We start from the raw sequence: 21,773 nt of genomic DNA, 5'->3' as shown, positions 1-21,773 counted from the left end.
TTGTTGTAAGTGCTTTCCTGCTTGTACATGTGGACAATGAGAGCATCTTTGTATTCTTGCATGATGATTCCTTACTCCCACAGACTGGAAAAGTTGAGTGAGCTTCTTGACAGGTGCTGACTTCGAGGCATTGTAGACCTCAGCTGGGATAGCATCAGCTTCTGGAGCTTTGCCACCAGACAAGAGTTTGATAACTTTTGTGTTTAACATAATGGAAGGGTCATCAAGAGAATATTGATGGTAACCTGTTGAATGCTTCTTCTCTGAAGGATGAAGACCGATTGATTGCATGTTCTCTAGATAACAGTGAATCTTCTGGCCCATTTCCAGTCATTGATGGAGTTAAGCAGGGCTGCGTGCTCGTGTCAACCCTCTTCAGCATGTTTTTCACCGCCATGCTTTCCAAGATGGTAATCCTGGCTTCGAAACAGATATTGCATAGATGGGAAGCAACTCAACCTGATACAACTCCAGGAAAAGACCAAAGACTCCAAGGACATACTTTGAAATTTACTGTTTGTCAATGATTGTGAATAGGACATATAACATAGCATGAACTTGTTCTCCAATGCATGCGGAAAATTTGGCCTCGTGATTAGCATTAAGAAAATTGACAGAATGTCCCTCCCTGTTCCAGTCCATGACCATAACCTGTTAGCAGTGGTCAAAAGAAGTGCTACAAGAACACTTTGAAGGCTTTGCTTAGGAATTTTGATATCAACCCCGAGTACTGGGTAAAGCTTACCCAGGATCACTGCATCTGGCATAACCAAATAAAAAACCCAAGAGGAGAAAATTCCAAGACTGCAGCCCAAACGAACCTCAACTGTCTGTGGTCTCCTCTGTCCGCAGTGGAACCATATGGGTGCATATGGCCTCAACAGTCATCTAGCTACCCACCCTATCAAACTCGCCAGATGATGGACAAGGTCATCTTCACCTTGAAGAATGAGCTATGCTAAATGTTTATCTAGCACATTAAAGAATTTATTTTTGGAAAAGGAGTGTACAGGGTAATAAATGTGGTATATTTACAACAATATAAATAGACAATGAAGTGGATAGTCTCAACAAACTCATGGCATCACCCTCATCCCAGTACTACAAATGCAACACATTTTACCATCCCATTGCCTTGACATGCTCTAAAGCAAAACAGAGTTACTGAAACTAACCTGAAAGACGTTCTGGTTAGGTGCATTAACCATGCTAAATTTTCCCTCAGTGTACCCGAATAGGCACCGGAGTGTGGCGATGAGGGGATTTTCATAATAACTTCATTACAATGTTAATTAAAGTCAACTTGTGACGATAAATAAATAAGCTTAAAAGGCTGTGGTATTGGCTTTCAGCTACAAATGGTATCAATAAGCAAGGATTCACCAACAGCACTCCAACCTCCCATTACAGATACAATGACATTACTATCCCAACCCGTACAACACATGCATTATTGCTTCAATCCCAGAACCTGCAAATTGAGCAAACTCAATACATATGGTCCAGATTACAGACAAATACTATTTCAAAGGTTGAGAATATTTCTTACCTTCAGACACTTGAAAAGGCAGTTTTAGCTTAGCTGCCACCGTCTCCTCCACATCACTGAACGGATTCTCTGCAAAGACTAGGGTATACAGGGTCACTCCCAGGGACCAGATCTCTAATTCAGGCCCAGAGTACCTGGGCACAGACAAAAAAGGTAAAAGGGTCTTACATTGCACAAGAGAGCAAAAATTAGACTACTTCAAAATCAAAGACCCGCTAATGTTGGGTGGAGACTTTCAAGAACATTTTTAACGGACCAATGTAAAACACTGGAGCAGTAATCAACCTTACCGCTAAGACAATATTGTACAACATGAAGATTTGTTTTATTTATGGAAAACCCACTGCCTCCTTTTATTAAATTCTCAAAAGTATATATCCGCTTATTTTACAAGAATCTCCTTTCACATACCCATTACATTGTGCAAGTATCTGAAAATAGTTTGTACACAGTTTTATGATTTTATTGCACAAAGTAGGACAGTTTTTCTCCCTTGTTTACTTCATGTGTTTATACCACAAGCAAACAAGCTTTTACAGTCTACGACGTTACCACAAGCCCTTAACTTGATACAAAAGGTGGAATAAAACTAGTTAACTTGACCTTCTGTTATTTGTGATGTATTTTCAGTGATAGATTCTATCAAGGAGACAATCAAAGTCAGGTGGGACAAGCTGATCACTATGAAGCTGGTGCACTGGATGTCTGTGGAATGGGAGTGTGGTAGGGGTTGCAAGGGCTCCAGTTTATTGGCCTTGGTCAGCAAAAGGAAAACTAACACAATAAATTGAAGTTCATTAGTTACTGCAAAATACTCTCAATCATTTGGTCACTGTGACATTGGCAGAAATTTAGCAGCAACTCTGGTGCATTAGCATGCAAGGAGGAAATGTTGTTAAAAAGAACCATAAGAAACTATGTTTAATATACAGTGAAATCCAAGATGTCAGAGGCCATATAAAGTTTGGGATCAGAACAGCTAAGGAGGAAGAGTTGGGTTATAGTTTGCCCAGAATGAAGTGAAACAAGAGGGGAGGGAGTGGCATCAGAAGGAAAGTCCTTCAATTAAAAATACAGAGTTCCAGTGAGTCAAATGGAATGGCATTAATGGTAGCAGTAGAGGATTTCACAGGCCTAACCCTTCCTCCAGCAAGAACAGCTTGTTAGGTGGGAAATAAGGTCCATGGACAAAATCCAAGAAAAGGGAATTTCGACGTCCGAGTGTGTCAAATAAAAATCTTAGGTGCGATCTTATCGACTCGCCGTGCCTGTCTATCAGCGTGGCGTGCCAGGAAGCTGGCATGAGAGGGCATCCTCCTGGCCCTGTTTTGCCAACGAGAATGGCTTCGCGCGCTTTCCTATTTACGTAAAACGAGCGGAAGGTCCTGATGCCCCGATGCCGTGTTGGGGGTAGCAATGCCACCGATGATTGGGGAGGTGGGGGGAGACACTCTAGTTTTCAGACTTTTATGACACTTAGAATTTCTTTTGGGAAGATTCCGCCCCATATGTTCAACATCTGTCATCCACAGGTTTCCATGGTATTATACTCACGGGTTTCCCATTAGCACTTCTGGGGAGCAATATTCAATCGTTCCATAAAATGTATGGAAAACCTTCCCAGGCTCCAAGTTCACAGCTGAGCCAAAGTCAATAAGTTTAATAGTGAAATCCTCATCAATAATCACATTCTCGTCCTTGATATCCCGATGTAGAATGCACTTACTGTGCAGATAGTCCACTGCGGCCACAATCTGCAACACACATAGGTTCGTCCATCTCAGTACACACTGGGAAAGTGTAAAGACGAAACTAAGCAAATGACCAGATATAGGAGAGAATGCAGCTGGGAAACCACAGAGAAACTAAGATTATAGAGGGAGGAAATAAACCAAACATGAATTGTACAGACAGTAGTGGCAGAGAGTATAAAGCTATCTGGCACAAATGTAAACAATTCTACTTTTCCATCACAGTTTCTCAGTATCTGTGGCCTCAATTTCAGCTAAAGTTATGACTGATCACTTCCACATCTTTCTCACACCATCCATGTGAAAACTCCATCCTTCCAACTTTGCTCCCAAATTCCTAGCTTCTGGTCCATCAGATCTGTTTAATTCTGCTCCCTCCCTATTGTAGGTGCTTTTGTTCCCAGACATCATTCCCTTTTCACCTGCACTGTCACTCCTTCAACTCTGAGGAATATAGCCTATATTATAGCGAGAGCACAGTAGGCCTAACCATTTGTCAAATCTGGCATGGCCATGTCAAGAATTTATGGTATTTCCAACTAAAACAAAGAACTATTCCAGGAACTCCTATTGGGCAAGCAATCTAGACCCCCTTTTCTGAGCATCTACATTCTTAACCATTCTTTCATCCTCACACCATTATTACCTCAAGCACCAGATGCAGAGACCAAGATAAGGATTCCCGAGTTCTGAAGAAGAGTCCTATTGGATTCAAAACATTAACTCTGTTTCTCTTTTCAGAGATGCTGTCAGACCTGCTGGATTTTTCCAGCATTTTCTGTTTTCATTATTAGAAATTCATGACTTTCTCTGCTGCATTCTTCCTTCTCCCAGACCCCAACTCTACTGGACTCACACATGTTATAACCCCAAATTTAATCTGTCTCCAGGTCCTACCCTTTGCTGTCTCCAAACTCATGGTTGCAGCTTAATATATAGTTTAAGCTGCTCTTGTAGTAACCAAATGTTACCTCCAGTTGGTCAAGCCGTCACTCTCCAAGCATCACACATGACTTTTGTTGCATAAAATGCAGAAACAGCATGTTAATAAATCCATTGTAGAGAATTATGTACATTTAGAATGAAAAACGAATTGGCTCTTTAATGGCACAAGACCGGATAGCTGGCCTTTATATTATTTAATGATTATTTACCTTTTTTCAAAATTAACATACTCCATTAAATATAAAATTTTGATTATGAATCTATTGTCCTTTCACTCTCTTTACCTGTCTGAATATGAAACTTGCTAGTGGCTCATCTAGGTCTGGCTGTTGATCAATGAACTCAAAGAGGTCCAAACCAACTCCATGTTTTTCCATCACAAGCTGAAAGAAATCCAGGTTCTCAAACACATCAAGTACCTGAAAGGATTGTAAAGCATCTTGTTTGAATTTGTAACTGTATTTCCAGTAAGGAACAATACAAATAAAAAATAAAAAGATCTGTTAAGTCAATGGAGTTTAGGCTCTACTGTTTTCTACCCTACTTTAAAATGGTTGCCAACTGAACCACTGATCAAAGACCAGTTTCATTAACCAGTTAGCTCACTATGGGCCCCCATCCAAGTAATGAGAGCACTCAGCTCAGAATGGTAAATGTCAGTGTGTGATAGCTCAGTCACAGGAAAACAATGCACACAACCAACAAACATTTTGCACTTCCATAAAGTAATGTGTTCACATATCACAAGCAGCAGTACTTAGAGAAACTGAAATAGAATATCTCCTGCTATCACAGGGGAAGGAGTGAGCTGGAAGGCAACACTGTCAGTATTAATCATCAGAAAGGATCCCACTCCCCTGCTGGGATTAAGCAAATTTGTTTGCATGACATACTGTGGATCAGCAGCAGGATCCTGGTGCAGAAATACTAAACAAGAACCGAAAAAAAAGATGTTTAAAAAGGAAGAACCAAGAGGAAACGTGACTGACCTTGATTATGTTGGGATGGTTGAGTCTTGCAAGGATTGCAATCTCTTGACTTACACTGCCTAGGTCCACATCATCTACCCAGCAATCCTCCACAATCTTGTCCTTCCTAATAAATTTCACCACAACCTGAAGACACAAAACAAAAACACATGTAGAAACTGTACAATGATGATGATGGCTGAAAACTGTTCATGCTATCATTGGCAATCGTTGCTGGCAACTAGCTAGGCTATGAATGCCCATGTAACATGTTCTCAGTAGGAGGTTGGGGAAGCGAACAAAGCTCTCATACATTTGGGCCAAAGTCAAATGAAGCACTGAAAATGAATGACCTTCAATAAAAATTTCCCCCACCCTTCTCTCCTGAAGGCTTCAATCCCTTAATGAGATCCAGGACCTCAACAAAATATAGCCCTTTTAATATCTTAGTCCAGCAAATGTTAACAAATGGCTATTTAACTGTAGGGGCACAGCACTAAATATCAAGCTTGACCAATGTTTACATACACTTTTTTTCCAGCAGAGATCAATCAATAAGATTAGAAGTGACAATTCTAGCTAGATTTCCCTAAACTAGGACTGAAGTGAATTGTATATCTTCACTCTAACTGAGATCCGCTAACTCAAAGCCAGAACCTTCTTAGCCTATAAAATGCAGCTACTCACTACTTTAACCAGTCATCCATCAGAACAGTTTATGAATAGGGTCTTTCATCCACAAGTCCACTGCTCCATACTCCTCGCTTGAGAAATAATTCCAGTTTTTAGCAGCTCACAATTGATCAAACATCAACAATGTTGTTCAAAGGTTTTCTGGATGTCCATTATGTTGCAGTGTGTAATCTAACCAAATAATCCAATTAAAATAACCAGAGAAGGAAACCGATTGTGCCCATGTTGGCTCTTAGAGGAGCTATCTAATCAATTCAATTCCCCTGCTCTTTCTTCAGAGCCCTATATGTTTACCATTTCAAATATTTTTCCAATTTTTCTTTGAAAATTATTATTGAATCTACTCCCTTTACCCTTTCAGAACACGCATTCCAAATCATTATAACAACACAGTCAAATGAAATCAAAAATCTCATCTCCCCTCTGGTTCTTTTGTAAAAAAATAAAATAGTCTAAATGTCTTAATAATAAAAATCATCTAGGTCCATGCAGTGGATTTGCTAATATTTGAGTCTACTTTTACAACGGCCGGTTTCTATCATGGTTTGATTTTTTGCTAAATGAGCTACATGCACCGAGTCAGGAATTAAGCTTTGCATATACCTCTTTCTTGCTGAGTTTTTGACTGGCTGTCCACACAAAGCCGAAAGCTCCCTTCCCCAGGGGGTGAAGTGTGCTATAATACTCAGAGTATTCTCCTTCACAAGCTTTCACTGCTTCCAGATCCTCAGAACTCTTCAAGCCATTAGATCTAGCAGTCTCCTTTATTGCCTAAACAAAAATGGCAAACCACGTCAGACACACCACCCCATGAACCCCCAGAGCAAACTCTTAAATGCAAGTAGCAGTCTTGATTTGCAGAGGGACAGAAATCATTTAGCTCCCCATCATAACATTTTGATTTTTAGTTGCAGGGACCTAAAGTCCGGTTCATCACGGGTCACAATCTTGAAACTCTCTTGCAAACAGTACAAGGACTGTAGCTGTTCAAGAAGGCAGCTCACTACCACCTTCTATGGGGCAATTAGGGATGAACAATAAAAATGCTGGCCTAGCCAGGGACACTCATGTCCCATGAAAAGAATATATATTTTTTTAAATGTCCCAAATTACTGGTTTCTACATACTGCCCATTTCATTTACTAACCTCGTCATTGCAGGCAGGTAGCACAGAAGGGAAACAGCAGTTTATTAGGAGGAAATATGCTTAAACCAAGTTTGAGCAGCTGGTGGCTAGGTTTTTTTAAAACAAACTCTTTGCATTTCTCACCAATGCTTGGAGTACTGCTTATTCAAGACTTTTCTGCATTTCTCACAAGAGTGCCCACATTTTTCCAAAGGACTTTCAGTGTTATTCACAAGTGAAAATTGGTCCCCAGTAATGGTCAAACTAATTATTTAAAATGTAAGCAAATATAGTAATAATTTTAAGCTGCTCAAGCATGGGTTTGCTTTGAAAGTCCACCTACTGAAGATTCATGGGACCAGGAGGAGGCCATTTGATGCACTATCAATCAAGCAAAGACTAGTTTGTATGCAAGAACAAATAGGCTTTTATTCGCAAAAGACTTGGAGCACACCCATGCTGATGAACTGGTCCGGCGACTGAGGCAGGGGGGTTGGGAGCAGTCACCTTTATACCTGGACCGGGGGGTGGGGAGGAGTCTCAGGCAGGGCCGGCAGGGGCATGCCCAGGCATGTCACACACACACACAGGCAATAAGCTTAACAGTGGTTTACCACACCATTCAGTCCCTCCAGTCTGTTTCACCATTCAATGAGATCAAGGCCGATCTGTATCCAAACTCCAATCACCCGCCTTGACTCATACCCTTTGCTAGCAGAAGTTATTTGCATTCCAACTTAGTCTTCCTCAGTTTCATATAGCACTCAGATTTAATGCAGCCATTCTTTAGAGTACTATTTTAGCAATTTCTACAGAAATTCCATTGATCGGAGATAACCTTTTGGGACAAAATGATGCAACACAGACTAAAATGCTAAATCCAGAACAAATTAATATTGCAGATGTGTTAAACCGACTGACCTCTCCCAAGCTGATAGAATGTTCTGCAGACACGGAGGTACTATTGAGAGTGGACATTAAAAGAGTCTTCAGTGCAGCCTCTCTCTGGCTCTGAGTATGATCACGCACTACCCACACACAATACAACTTTCCTCCATCTTGCAAATCCAGACATTTGACCTGAAACACAATACCTGGGACAAAAAGATTAAGCTTGTACACATCCAATAAATAAATAAATAACAAAAAGAGCAGATCCTACTCACATCAAATCTTATTGCACATTCCTTCATTTAGCCATTAACCACAAACATACGAACAGAGACTTAATAGAAAAGCAACTGCAGATGCTGAAGCAGAAACAACAATCCTGAAAATACTCTGCAGGTTTCGGTAGCATCAGTGGAGAGAGAAAAAGTTAACATTTCAGATCCTGATAAATGATCACAAACCTGAAATGTTAACTAGGTTTCTCTCTCCACAGATGCTGCCTGACTTGCTGAGTACTCCCAGCAATTTCTGTTTTTATTCCACCATATTAAACATGGGCAGCCGTAAGAAATTGATCTTCAGACCATCAACCTGGGCAGGCATGCTTCTGTTATCGATTTTGTGCGTTATTTCTTAGATGCTAACACAGGTGAGGTTTCAAATGGTAATTACAAAATTTATCAACTCATTATTCTCCCAAGGCCAGGTGGTTTGGGGGGGAAGGGGGTGTGAAGAGAGAGAGATGGGACGTAGTGGAGGAGGTAGTGAGCAATACACAAGCACACAAGTAAATATGGATCCTTGGGACACGAGTACAAGCTTGTGCAACTCATTGTCCTATTTACAAAGCAATCTAAAGCTACTCCCAAGAAAGATTTGGATAAAAGGAATTCTGAATTGGCAGTTTCAGAACGGAGTGATGATTATTGCTTCAGGTTGTCTGGTGTTGCTTTGTGACCTGTGTCTGTTCAGTTGCGGAGTAATTTCTGTATTTTTGTGGGTTTGGCCAGCTGTTGTCAAGTGTTTTATGAAAACAATTATTTGAGCCAGTTGGATGTAAGCAATGGTTGCAGGCTCGACCGATTTTTATGGACACATATATTGGCAGATTTCAAATAAACCACAAGAAGCACTGTTTCATAGTGACAAGGACCTTTACACCAGATTTAAATAATGACAGGAACATTAGGGTGCCTAATATGAATTGTGTTTTTACAGTGGCGTGTTCCTTTAATGCCCCAAAATCTCATTAATCCAGGATAAAAGTCTCGGGTCACTCAGTTTAATCGCTTTTCTGGAAATTGCTTGCAAATTCCAATTCCAAGAAAGAACATGAAATGACTATCACCTTTTGTAAAACATTATGACACCTGCACGTCCACTCACCCTCTTGTAAAAATAAAAATATCCTATTTCAGGGAATTAAAACTCCACAACAGCCAAAATCAGGAGAACAGTCCAACATGTGAATGCATCAAACATTTCAAGGCTCGACATCTATGCTGAAGGTCACTAGTATCAACATACTCAACAGTGGAGCCCTGATGACGGGATCAAGTGATACAGCAAGAACTAAAGATTTTAACACACCAGGTTTCAGTTACAATACTTTTGATTACACAATATTAAAATGACTTACATAGCCTGGAACCATCCCTGTGATAGCAGTTTCCAGTGTAGGTCCCTTCATTAATTTCACAGTTGGACCTTGAAGAAACGTGACTTTTTAAGTACTTCTGGGCTATAGGTGTTGATGTCACATGTCCCTCTAACACATCCTTACTTTCAGACATTTCCAGACAAGGACTGTGCCACAATGGGAGATCACTGGCACTCAGCATCTCACTATTATAGTGATTCCCCTGGCTGTAAATTGATCCTTCAGGCAAATCATCAGCCACCTCGGCACGAACGGGGAACTGTTCTGATGCAGCCATGCATCGGCTGGTTAATTTTCCACTTTGGCCACTGCAACTGGAGGTACCCGTACTCATTGGCTCTTCCAAACCAGCTGTAGGGGAATCCATCCTAATCTTCTCAGGTTCTGATTCAAGGTCTGAATCTATCACGTAGGGAGATGGAGTCCTGAGAAGTTCTGAGGTAGCACAAGAAGTGCCTGACTGGTCTATAGACACCAGCTCAGAGTCACTGCTGAGCTCCAGCTCTTTGAAACCACACAACATCTGATTAACATCAAGCTCAGCTACGTTTTCAGCCTCTGTGCTACTCTGAGCACATTGTCTCACAGATAATTTAACCTGAGCGTTTAGCCCATCCATAGAAACCCCTGTCTGCTTTCCATTGGAGACACTTACTTGTTCTTTATGATCCCCAGATAGCAGAGTGAGGGCATGAGAATGCCAAAAATTCCCTTCATTGGCTGCACCTGCAGCATTGCAATTACCACTGAGACACTTGAGAGACACAACTTTATCTCCATCATACTTATTTTCTGAAATTTCCAGATGGGTATTGTGGGTGAGGATTCTATCTTCAGGCCACACTTCATCCAGGGTTGGAGTCCCTGGGGATTCACAGACGTTGCTACAGTGCTGTCTAGTAAAGTTGCCACCTCCATTGAAACTGCTTATCTTATCTCCTGGCAGACAGGTTGGGGTGACAAAAGTGGGCAAGAGTGGATTTAGAATGGATGAACCTGGTAATGTGCCCACTCTGTCAGAGACAGCTGGTGATGTCACTGAAATTGGGCAATACCCACTTACACCAGTACAGCACAAAGTCACCGTAGACTCTTTTGGAACTAATCGCTCTTGGCTTTCCTCAGGACCAACTCCATCAAACTGAGTTGGATAGTTCTCCACCTGAGACATCGTGGATGGCACCATGAGAGGATCCTGTGTACCGGTACTTTCCGAATGCAGCAAGGAATTACTGTTCTGGCCCAGAGGGTAATGCTGTTCAGCCTGGGCAATAAGCTCATTTGTGTTCTCACTCCCTGGTCTGAAATGACAAAATATAGTATAATAGGATACATTGTCTAGACACAAGGAAGACAAAGCATTTTAAATTGTGACATATATTCGCATGAAATGATGGGAGCACAATGCCAGTCAAACTCAAATCTCCTAATTTAGGCAGAGATTAGGTTGAGTGAAAAGTTAATTATCCTTTGATTTCTGTGAGCTGGAAATGTGTCAAAGAGATGGAATATAACTTTAGTGTGTCTGCCAGAGGGAGATTAAGGTGTAACGGTATTGTCGCTGGACTGGTAATCCAGAGACCCAGGGTCTGGGACCTGGGTTCAAATCCTACCGTGGCAGATGGTGAAATTTGAATTCAATAAAAATGTGGAACTAAAAATCTAATAATGAAAACCATGAAACCATTGTTGATTGTCATTAAAAACTAAAGTCCTATAGGGAAGGAAATCTGTCATCCTTAACTGGTCTGGACTGCGTGTGACTCCAGACCCACAGCAATGTGGTTGACTCTTAAATGCCCTCAGGGATGGGCAATAAATGCTGACCCAGCCAGTAATGCCCACACTAAAAAGGTTGTGAGAGATGAGTTTGGGGATTATGATTCTAATAAATAATTCTCACAGCACAAAACCATTCCAACACAACAGTTGCTCAGTAAGCCAAATGCAAGGCTTGTATAGAAAATGGGGATACAAAACCATGGTACAGTACAGATCAATCTTAAATAAATATAACAAAATATAGACAGGAGAATGTCATTCAATCCATTCCTTTCCCAAACCAAATCTATTTTAACTATTTAATCTTCAAAAAACTACAAAGAAAACTTCAAAGAAAAATAAAACTCTTAAATCTGTCCCTGACCCCAAGTCTGAATAGCCTCGTTCTCTGCAGTAACCATTCTGTGAATATTATAATCTATAAAATTATAAATTAATGCATTATATTTCCCAGGATTGACTGTTATGTTGAGGGGGTATTTCATCAACATATATTTAGGTTTGGGTTTCTAACCTTTAATCTATTTTTTTTTAAGAATGTGCTTTTCATAGGTTGTGGGTGCATTAATTACCCATCCCTCGATAACTGTGTGGGCTGCTAGGGCATTTCAGCAGACAGTTAAGAGTCAACCACATTGTTGTGGATCTGGAGTTGCATGTACGCCAGACCAGACAAGGAGGTGAGATTTCCTTCTCTCACAGATGTTAGTGAAACAGATTAGGTTTTTAACAACAATCCTGTAGCACTGTGGCCACCAGTACTAATGCCATCTTTTTCTTTAAATTCAATATTGATTTAACTACCAAATTTAAATTGTACCACTGCACTGGGGAACATGATGTGTCATTTCTGTAAGAAGTTCAAAGATTGCAATTTATCTTGGAATTATAAAATGGTTATGGCACAAAAGAAGGCCATTCAGACTGTTGTGTCCCTGATGGTTCTCTGCAAGAGCAACTCAGCTAGTTCCACTCCCTTGCTTTTCCTCTTAGCACTATAGATTTATTCTCTTCAGATAAATAGCTAATTCTCTTGTGAAAACTACAGCTAAATCTGCCTTCTGCACACTCTCAGGCAGTGCATGCCAGATCCTAACCACTGAGTACTGTAATAAGTCTTCGGAGGCAGAAGCCCCTTCACCAAAATCGCTTTATTTACAAGTCTGACAACAGTTTACAGAGTGCTTTCAGTTAGCAGTCTACACTAGGAGTCCCAGAGGAACTGACACTCCTAGTCAAGTACAAAGCAAGAGGCTCCCTGATTGGCCCATCAATTTGGCCCTTAATCAGGGAGTTCATATTCTAACAGCCCATGTCGATTGCCTGATTAAAGTCATCAGAGTACATCAAAAATAATTTCCTCTTATTGCTTCTGGTTCTTCGCCAATCACTTTAAATTGGTGTTCTATGGTTCTCAATCCTGCTGCCAATGGGAACAGTTTTGATCTACTCTGCCCAAACCCTGCTATCAAAACTCTCAATCTTCTCTTCTCCAAGAACAGCCCCAGCTTTTCCAATCCATCCAAATAACTAACGTCCCTCATCCCTGGAACAATTCTCATAAATACTTTCTGTACCCACTCCAGTGTCTTCACATCCTCAAAAAGTGGTTTCCAGAAGTGAACACAATACTCAAGTTGAGGTTGAACCAGTGTTTTCTAAACATTCACCATAATTTCCATCCTTTTGTGCTCTATGCCCTATTCACAAAGCCCATGATCCTGTATGCCTGATGAACAACTTTTGCAAGCCTTCTGCCATCTGCACATGTATCAGTTCCTCTACTCCTCCACTCCCTTTAGAATTGTACCCTTTATTTTGATATTGCTTTTCCCCATTCTTGCTACTAAAATGAATCACTTCACATTCTCCACCACGTGTCCACCCATTCCACAGGCCTATGTCCTCTTGAAGTCCATCACACAGTTCACATTACTCCATGTTTTGTGTCATCTCCAAATTATCTTTTGCCCTGTACACCCAATATAAATATTAATATAAATGAAGAAAATCAGGGCTCCCTGGGGATCCCAATTGATCCCTGAGGAACCTCACTACATACCATCCTTCAGTCTGAAAAACAACCATTCATCACTTTGCATCTTGGCTTCCACTTTCCCTTTCACCTGGAATTTAAACTTTGCTAACAAGCACATTACGTGGCACTTGATTAAATGCTTTTTGGAAGTACATGGATACTACATCAATTGCATTACACTCATCAACCCTTCCCATCGCCCCACTGAAAAATTAAATTAGTCAAGCATGATCTGCCCTTAAATCCCTGCCGGCTTTCCTTAATTAATCTACAATTATCCAAGAGACCGTTACTTTTGTCCCAGATTACCATTTCTAAAAGCTTTCCCACCACTGAGGTGAAAATGACTGGCCTGTAGTTGATGGGTTTATCCTTGCATCCCCTATTTGAATTAGGGTGTAAAGTTTTCAATTCTCCAATCCTCTTGCACCACTCCTGGATGTTAAAGCATGTTTCAACATCAGTGTAGAGGGAATTTTGCTCTACTTGCAGCCTATATCATGTTGCTGGTACTGAGTGCCAAAGAGGAATCATAGAATAGAATCCCTGCAGTGCAGAAGGAGGCCATTTAGCCCATTGAGTCTGCACCAACTCTATGCCAGAGCATCCTACCCAGACTCTATCCCTGTTGCCCCACATATTTACCCCACTAATCTCCATAACCCACACATCCTGGGACACTAAGCGGAACTTAGCATGGTCAATCCACCTAACCTCTTTGGACTGTGGGAGAAAACCGGAGCACCTGGAGGAATAGATAGATAGAGGGAGAACGTGCAAACTCCACACAGACAGTCACCCAAGGCCGGAATTGAATCCGGGTCCCTGGCACTGTGAGGCAGCAGTGCTAACCACTGTGCCACCCTGATGTCTGCACTGATATCAATTGCATGGGACAATCCTAAAGTCACCCTTTCCATTTAAATTCAGTCTGCACAGCTTCAAGAATGATATCGTCCATCAGATTTTCAGGGACAACTGCGGTTATTAAAAGGCTCTGATGATACATCTCGCAGTGAATTACTCAAGACAAGGTAGTTCAACAGAACGTGACCAACAGTTTATCTTTCATAATTGAATGCATATATTATGCTAATTCTGGAAATAGCACCAGTATCTCTTACAATTCATGTTTCTCTTCACATGTTTGTGTCCATTTACCTGCTGAAAGGAGTGGAGGTGACTTTGGGAGATGACATAGTGGAAGGAAGGCTACTGTCAGCAAGTAGCCTTGAGCTGGTTCCAGTAAAAATTGGGACACTCGGACCATTGCCACATCTTGTTTTTTCCTGCTGTATAAGAGCTGCATCTCCAGCAAGCAATGGGCTTGGATCTAAATTAGAAAGCCATACATAGTAAGCACTTAAGTGATGATTCTGGGTTACTAGCACATAGAGCTACACAAACAGCTAATAAAGAGGTTGGCAAATAAATTGGGTTCTACTTCTAACAACTATACATAAACATTGAGAAGGCAAACCAAGGGACCACAAATATGAAGTACTTACTTCTTGATGTAGGCTTTCATGTTTCATGTTGAAAATATTTTTATTTACAGGGCAGTGCAATAATACATCCTCACAAATTCCTCAATTACAGTGCAAATTCCCCAGTAGAGCCCACCATTTACCAACAATGCTATCAGGAAGTTTGATCATGAAATAGCTTCCTGCTCCATTTCAATATCAAACCAGTGAAAGCAAAGCAATGTGGGAAATGACTCAGTTCAGTACTGACCATAAGACCAGGTAATTAGAATACTAACATGCTCCAAAGTGGTCAACTGTTTAACTGGCCAAAAAGGGATGCACAGAGCTGCACAAATAAGGTTAAAAGGAGAACATCACTACCCATTTGCAAGATAGACACTCATGGCATTACTCAACCCGAGAGTTTCTTTTTTCCTTAAATTTAGAATCAGTCTTTATTTCTGTTGGTGAAATATTAGTAATATGTACCTCAAAAGAATAAAAAAAATATTGTTGTGTTTTACAAAAAGCGCTTATTTTGTCAACAAGACCATAAGAAATAGGGACAGGAGGAGGCCGTTCAGTCCCTTGAGCCTGCTCAGCCATTCAATAGGATCATCCAACATTCCTCATGGCTACCTTCCTGTCCTTTCCCAATAACCCTTACTATCAAAAATCTATCTCAGCCTTAAATATACTCAATGACTCTGCCCCACAGCTCTCTGTTCCAAAGACTCTCATACCCGAGAAGAAAGTCCTCCTCATCTCAGTCTTAAATTGGCACCCCTTTATTGTAGTAACCTATGTAGGCAAGGATAAAAAGGAGTAATATAATCCTAACAATGAAATTCTGAAATCTGCTTTGGTAGGATGAGATGCAAGGATATCCTGATCAATGTGTGATATCAAATGGCTGCCCAACTGTCAGTTAGAACTCCAGAGGTGAGAGTCGTCAAAGACCAAGAAGTCTGAAATTTAGTGGTCGTACACAAAAAAGTCTTTGATTTCTTTTCGCAAGGAATCATCCAATTACAACTCTCTGATGCCTCCCAGCTAAACAAGTATCAAGGAAGATGATATTCAAAGGCAAAATTCAAACTCATAAGAATTGAAGCATAGATTGAATACAAAAGTTCATAAGTTCAGCAATTTGAATCAGATCTCAGGATGGTCCTAGACAAAAATTAGCTGAAGAACAAGTTGCCAGAGACGTTTATCCCTAGTCACAGACAAGGAAGGTCCTATATTACTCGGCTAGTCTCAGCTAAAATAATTGATTTTTCAGGCTAAATCTCAAAAATAACCTAATTCCCTGATAGCATTGTTAGGAAATAACAATGTTAGGGCGGCACGGTGGCGCAGTGGTTAGCACTGCTGCTTCACAGCTCCAGGGACCTGGGTTCGATTCCCGGCTTGGGTCACTGTCTGTGTAGAGTTTGCACATTCTCCTCGCGTCTGCGTGGGTTTCCTCCGGGTGCTCCGGTTTCCTCCCACAGTCCAAAGATGTGCGGGTTAGGTTGATTGGCCATGCTAAAAATTGCCCTTAGTGTCCCGAGATGTGTAGGTTAGAGGGATTAGTGAGTAAATATGTAGGGATATGGGGGTAGGGCCTGGGTGGGATTGTGGTCGCTGCAGACTCGATGGGCCGAATGGCCTCTTTCTGTACAGTAGTGTTTCTATGATTTCTATGAACAGGCTTTGTTGGATAGTGCTAATTCAATGAGAATGACTTTTCTGCATTGGGTAACTGAGGAAATTGGGAGGATATGACTGCACTGCTCTGCAAACAAGAGGATTTCCAACATAGAATAGGAGCACCTGGGTACTATAATTAGCCTGACCTTACTTGGATTAGTGGAGGAAAAGACAACAGCCAGGTTTTCTACTCCTGTTGGCCTTCAACAAAATTGTTGGAAGAGCACTTGTACAAACATTCAAAGAAGACAAGAATATGCTTTGCTAAAATGCCTCCTTCGCATTAATAGCATACCAACACTCATCCTCAAGGTTCACATTTGGCCAAGATACCAGAAGGTAACTAGCATCCTCTTTATCATATCCCAGCTAGGAAGAAAAAGGAGTAAATTGATGGGAAATGAAGCAAAAAGAAAAAGACTATTTCCAAGTTCCGTGCCTTGCAGATCATATTCCTCAACAGAAGATGAAACACGGGAGGGGATGAACTCAGGTAACTTGACTTCAGACTTAAATTGGAGAAATGCAGGACATCTCATACAACAATTGATGAAGCACTCCGAAATGGCACCACTGACACCTTTTTCCCCCACTTTACTTCTAAAGACAATCTAAATAGCCAACATAGGAGGAAAAAGCACAAGCCAATAGCCTTCTCCTTTCAATGGCTAAACAAAAGATGGAAAACCTGACCCAATATCAGGTACGTATTCCACAATATGTGGATTGGGCACATGCACATTATTAACCTTCCTAGTTTGACTTTGAACAAAAGCTTGGCAGTTAACTGTTCCCTCGAGTATTCTCCATGGTAATGCCTTTACCAATCAGAATCCAATTGCCATCCAATCAGCACTCTCTTCTCCTGCAGTATAAAGTTTTGTTCCCTTTACAATTGGTATTCTTGTGAACTGTTCTGATGAGTGCAAGGTAAAAAGATTCAGCAATATTCCTCTTTTTTCAGAAATTAACAATTTATTTAGGAGTCAACAAAGAAAGACTTGCATTTCTAGAGGGTTTTCTTTACCTCAGAACATCCCAAAACATTTTATGGTGAAGTATGATTGTAATGTAGGAAACTTGACACTCAATTGACACACAGCAAGGTTCTACAAATGGCACCACAATAATGAGCAAATCATCTAGTTTTAGAAAAGCTGGCTGCGGAATAAATGTTCGCCAGGACATCGAGAAATCCCTTCCTTTTCTTCGAGTAGCGCCATGATCTTTCACATTCACCAGAAGCATCAGCTTAACCTCTCATCCAAAAGATGACTGCTCCAACAGTGCAACACTCCCTCAATACTGCACTGACATGTTAGCCTAGATTTTGTACTCAAATCTATGAAGGGGGATTTGAAACCACAACTTTCTTGCTCAAAGGCAAAACTGAGCCACAGTTGACAAATGTGCATTGTACCTACAATCAACAACTTTAATGTTGACTTTTTTTGGTGATAAAATGGAAATGATAAATCGGATTGAATTTTAACATTTTGCTAAAAATATAAGTATTGTGTCAAATGTTAATTTAAGACAGAGCAAGATCCTCAGGTTTCAACCCAGAATATGAATACAGTAATCTGCAGTACAGCTCATTTTCCCCTCCAACACCTACATGCATTCAGGTTGTTCCTTTCACCTCCCCAAAACGCACCCCTAATCCCATTCATCATACTGTACCTTTTCTCATCGTAGAAGATACTATAGGGAGTATGCTAGGTGCCTCGATGCCACTGCCCAGTAGGTTAATGTTACCTGCACCATGTTGGTCATCTAAACACAAACACAACCCAGAGAAACAGGCCAAAAAGAAAGAAATACCACAGAAAGAGAAAAAGAGAATGTCAGTCAATAAGGGATAAAAGCATTTCTACTTGTAGTACAAGAACAAATATTCACCCATTGAAAACAATTTGAGCAGACAGGTCACTGAATGTTGACACTATGAATTTTACATTCAGTCTTACCATGGATTCGCAGTGACTGCACAATGTAAGAGTCTTACATGCTCTCATTGTATTAAACAGGAGAAAAATTGCACCAACATAAACTAGCCAAAAGCACCACCAATAGCATTTTTGCAATACAATCCAAAAAATCCAAAACATCACTTTTTTCTTCCCCACCTCCAAAGTCCACATATGAAAAAAGGAATTTCTGACATAACAGAGCAAAGTTCATACTAGAGATGAACTGCATAGTTTTGTACTGCTGAAATCACATCTGATCAAAGTCAAGTTCACACAGGCCAGAATCAAAGAATAGAACCCTTATCAGGCTTCAAAGAAAAAGGGCAGCACAGGTGTCTCACAGTGCCAGGACCCCTGGTTCAATACAAGCCTTGGGTCACTGCCTGTGTGGAGTTTGCATGTTCTCCCCATGTTTCTATGGGTTTCCTCCGGACGCTCTGGTTTCCTCCCACAGTCCAAAGATTTATGGATTAGGTTGATTAGCCATGCTCAATTGCCCCTCAGTGTCAGGAGGATTAGCAGGATAAAAACATGGGGTTATGGGGTTAGGGCTTGGGTAGAATTGTCAGTGCAGGCTTGATGGGCCAAATGGCCTCTTTCTGCACTGTAGGGATCCTATGATTCTATGAAAACCAGTTTAGCACCATCAAATATGGCAGCAACTTTTTAATTCAAATATGTTGCCCAAGCTTTTATTTCTTGAATATTACACCATGCACTAATAAATGCAGACAGCTAATTCAGTCCTTTTTGTAAGAGTACAGGTGTGATTTAATATTCTGTCCAATTTTCACAGTGCTAGAATTTACCCATTAACACAGTAACCTTGCTATTAAAAACTGGCTGGGGGCTTCAAGCATGTTTATTATAGCAGTTTCAGAAATTTTACTAAGTGCTTTTTTTAAAAAAAGCTTTTGCTGTTGTATTGCTTCTTCTAGGGTAAACCATTCTGGTGGAACTATGAGCTCAACAAAGTGTAATTAATGGACTGTCCTTGGAGCCTACTGGGCAATCTGAAGTTCAAATGACAACGTGGTTAAATTGAAAAGTTGAATTTAACAAATGTGATTATTTTTGGGCTGGCAACAGAAAACGACCAGGACAGTTACCAGAATATTGCAAAAATGACATCTCATTCATTCAGGCCCTTCACAAAAGGGAACCTCTCCCTACCCAGTCTGGCCTATGTGTAATTCCAGTGTCATGAAATATGGTTAACACTTAATGCCCAGTGGGCGGCTAGGATAGGCATTAAATAAATACTGCCACATCCCAAGATAAAAAAATCAACTTACAATTTCAAATCTGACCAGGAACCTCAGACTGTACTGGGCCAGTTCATTGTGGTTCACTTTTGTTCTCCTAACTGCAATACTGACAAAGATTATACCCCTTTGCTGATGGCCATTCACGTTGTGGTAATTGCAAGTAGTCAACTATGTTTCTCACAGCGCTCTTCTATGGAGCAAACTGTTAATTCATCTGTAAACAGGCCACTAACATGTCGTTTTCAAAGAAATAGACGGAATCTTAGAATACAGTTTGAAAAGCATAATAAAATCCCAAACACTAAATTAAGAAAAGGCTTATGAAATTATAAAATCAGTGGGTTTAATTATAAAATTCATAGTAAAAGATTGGGCCTGCAGTTTAGGTATACAGAAGATTACATGTTGTAGGTCTTTCTGCAATTGGTACATATCCAACAGCAAGAATAACACCAAAATATGCAGTGAATAGCATTCTCAGGAACTGACAAATCCTAGTCTCAAAGAATGAGTGGTCCTGTTTTAAATCCTTCATTACCCAGTACAAACACGGTGTTTAATAGGTGTTGAAGACTCCTTTCTCAGGACTCAGACCTGATGTGGTGTCACATCAGTCTCAGTACACATCACTTTACTTAGCTTAACTTAAACAATTTGGTCAAGGTAATATTTTTAATCTATAAAAGAGGCCTGTCTCCAAATAGCCACTGGCTTGGAATCTACCACAATTTGTGATGGAGACTTGAATATCAGTTTACTTAACACCTGAAAAAAGCATCAGAAGTTTACTTCTTAATCTGTCTGGAATACAAGTGTTGTTTTTGTTAGTAGTTTTACAAAAATAAATTTAATTTGGATTGTTACTGCTGGTGCCTTCTTTCTTCCACATCTACTTTACATTACAACTAACTACAGCAGCGAAGCAGGAAGAGGGTAGATGCTAGCATTAACAGAATTAGACAAAGGTGAAGGCAAGTGAAGAGTTTCTTTTGTGATGTTCAACATACCCTCCATATTGTCAGATAGCACTGAATAACTATGACACTCCCTTTCACTCGCCTCACCATTGCGGCACACTTCTACCTCATCAGCACCATCATCCAGGGGTGGTAATGGAAGAAAACCATCATCAATCGGATCCATATAGTCATAGAAACCAGGAATTAGAAACGTAATATTCTAGAACGTAAAAATACTTCCATCTCAGAATAATCCAAATGGTGAAATGAATTAAAATCAGATTCTTTACATACCCACATACAAAACAACACACCTTGTGAGAGTCATTTTTTTCTGTTTGTTTCGACAGAAATGCTAACAATTTGGGTTAATTCCTCTGTTGCTAATAGCAGATAAAAATAAATTCAGACAAATCTTGTCTATTAATATTCAAAACATCCACTCTCAAAACAGAAAACTTAAAGGTGAAATAGGAGATTGTTAATTCCCTTGCAATTAGAATGGGAGCTCCAAAATAATTCTCTGATGATTAATCCTGAGGATCCAGAGCAGTTCTGGAGGAAAAGGCATCTATTCAAAAGGAATGGGTTGCACTTCATCAGGAATGAGACCAATTTCTTCACAGGAAGGTTTATTCGTATGATTTAAAATAAATTGGCAGGTAGATGGGCACTAGCATATGGAAGAAGGAAAGAGGAATAAGGTGCATAAAGTGAGAATGCTGGACAGTATTAGAGAAAGGAATAGTTCCAAATTCAATTGGAGCGGTAAAGTATTATGAGAAATCTGTAGACAGGTTTACAATGCATGCACGTAAAGGCACAAAGTGTAGTGAATAAGGTTGAGGAGGTACAAGCGCAAGTAATCCTGTCAGAATACGATATGGCAACAGAAAATGTGGATGAAAAACATTGAGGATGAAGCTCTTAATATGCAAGAATGTGAAGTATTCAGGAAAGAAAAAGAAGGACATGTTGAGAAAGTGGTTAGCAAAGCATATTGGAC

At 40.4% G+C, this 21,773-nt stretch overlaps 1 protein-coding gene across 1 annotated transcript in view; it reads right to left on the bottom strand.

Annotated features, from left to right (window-relative positions):
* The window catches only part of pask (PAS domain containing serine/threonine kinase), a 55,145-nt gene that overhangs the window by 14,638 nt on the left and 18,734 nt on the right, over positions 1-21,773 (bottom strand). Inside the window, exons 8-17 of the mRNA XM_078210125.1 lie at positions 20,816-20,987; positions 18,251-18,343; positions 14,565-14,736; positions 9,563-10,884; positions 7,954-8,126; positions 6,510-6,677; positions 5,235-5,360; positions 4,530-4,664; positions 3,104-3,303; positions 1,550-1,683 (exon numbers count right to left, since the gene is read on the bottom strand). Of these exons, the coding sequence (XP_078066251.1) occupies positions 1,550-1,683; positions 3,104-3,303; positions 4,530-4,664; positions 5,235-5,360; positions 6,510-6,677; positions 7,954-8,126; positions 9,563-10,884; positions 14,565-14,736; positions 18,251-18,343; positions 20,816-20,987 (2,695 nt within the window). The remainder of the gene's footprint in view (positions 1-1,549; positions 1,684-3,103; positions 3,304-4,529; positions 4,665-5,234; positions 5,361-6,509; positions 6,678-7,953; positions 8,127-9,562; positions 10,885-14,564; positions 14,737-18,250; positions 18,344-20,815; positions 20,988-21,773) is intronic.

The sequence above is a fragment of the Mustelus asterias genome, chromosome 3 (assembly GCF_964213995.1).
Source record: "Mustelus asterias chromosome 3, sMusAst1.hap1.1, whole genome shotgun sequence".
NCBI classification, from domain to species: Eukaryota; Metazoa; Chordata; class Chondrichthyes; order Carcharhiniformes; family Triakidae; genus Mustelus; species Mustelus asterias.
The sequence above is the reverse complement of the archived record's forward strand: the minus strand, read 5'-3'. Positions and strand labels throughout refer to the sequence as shown.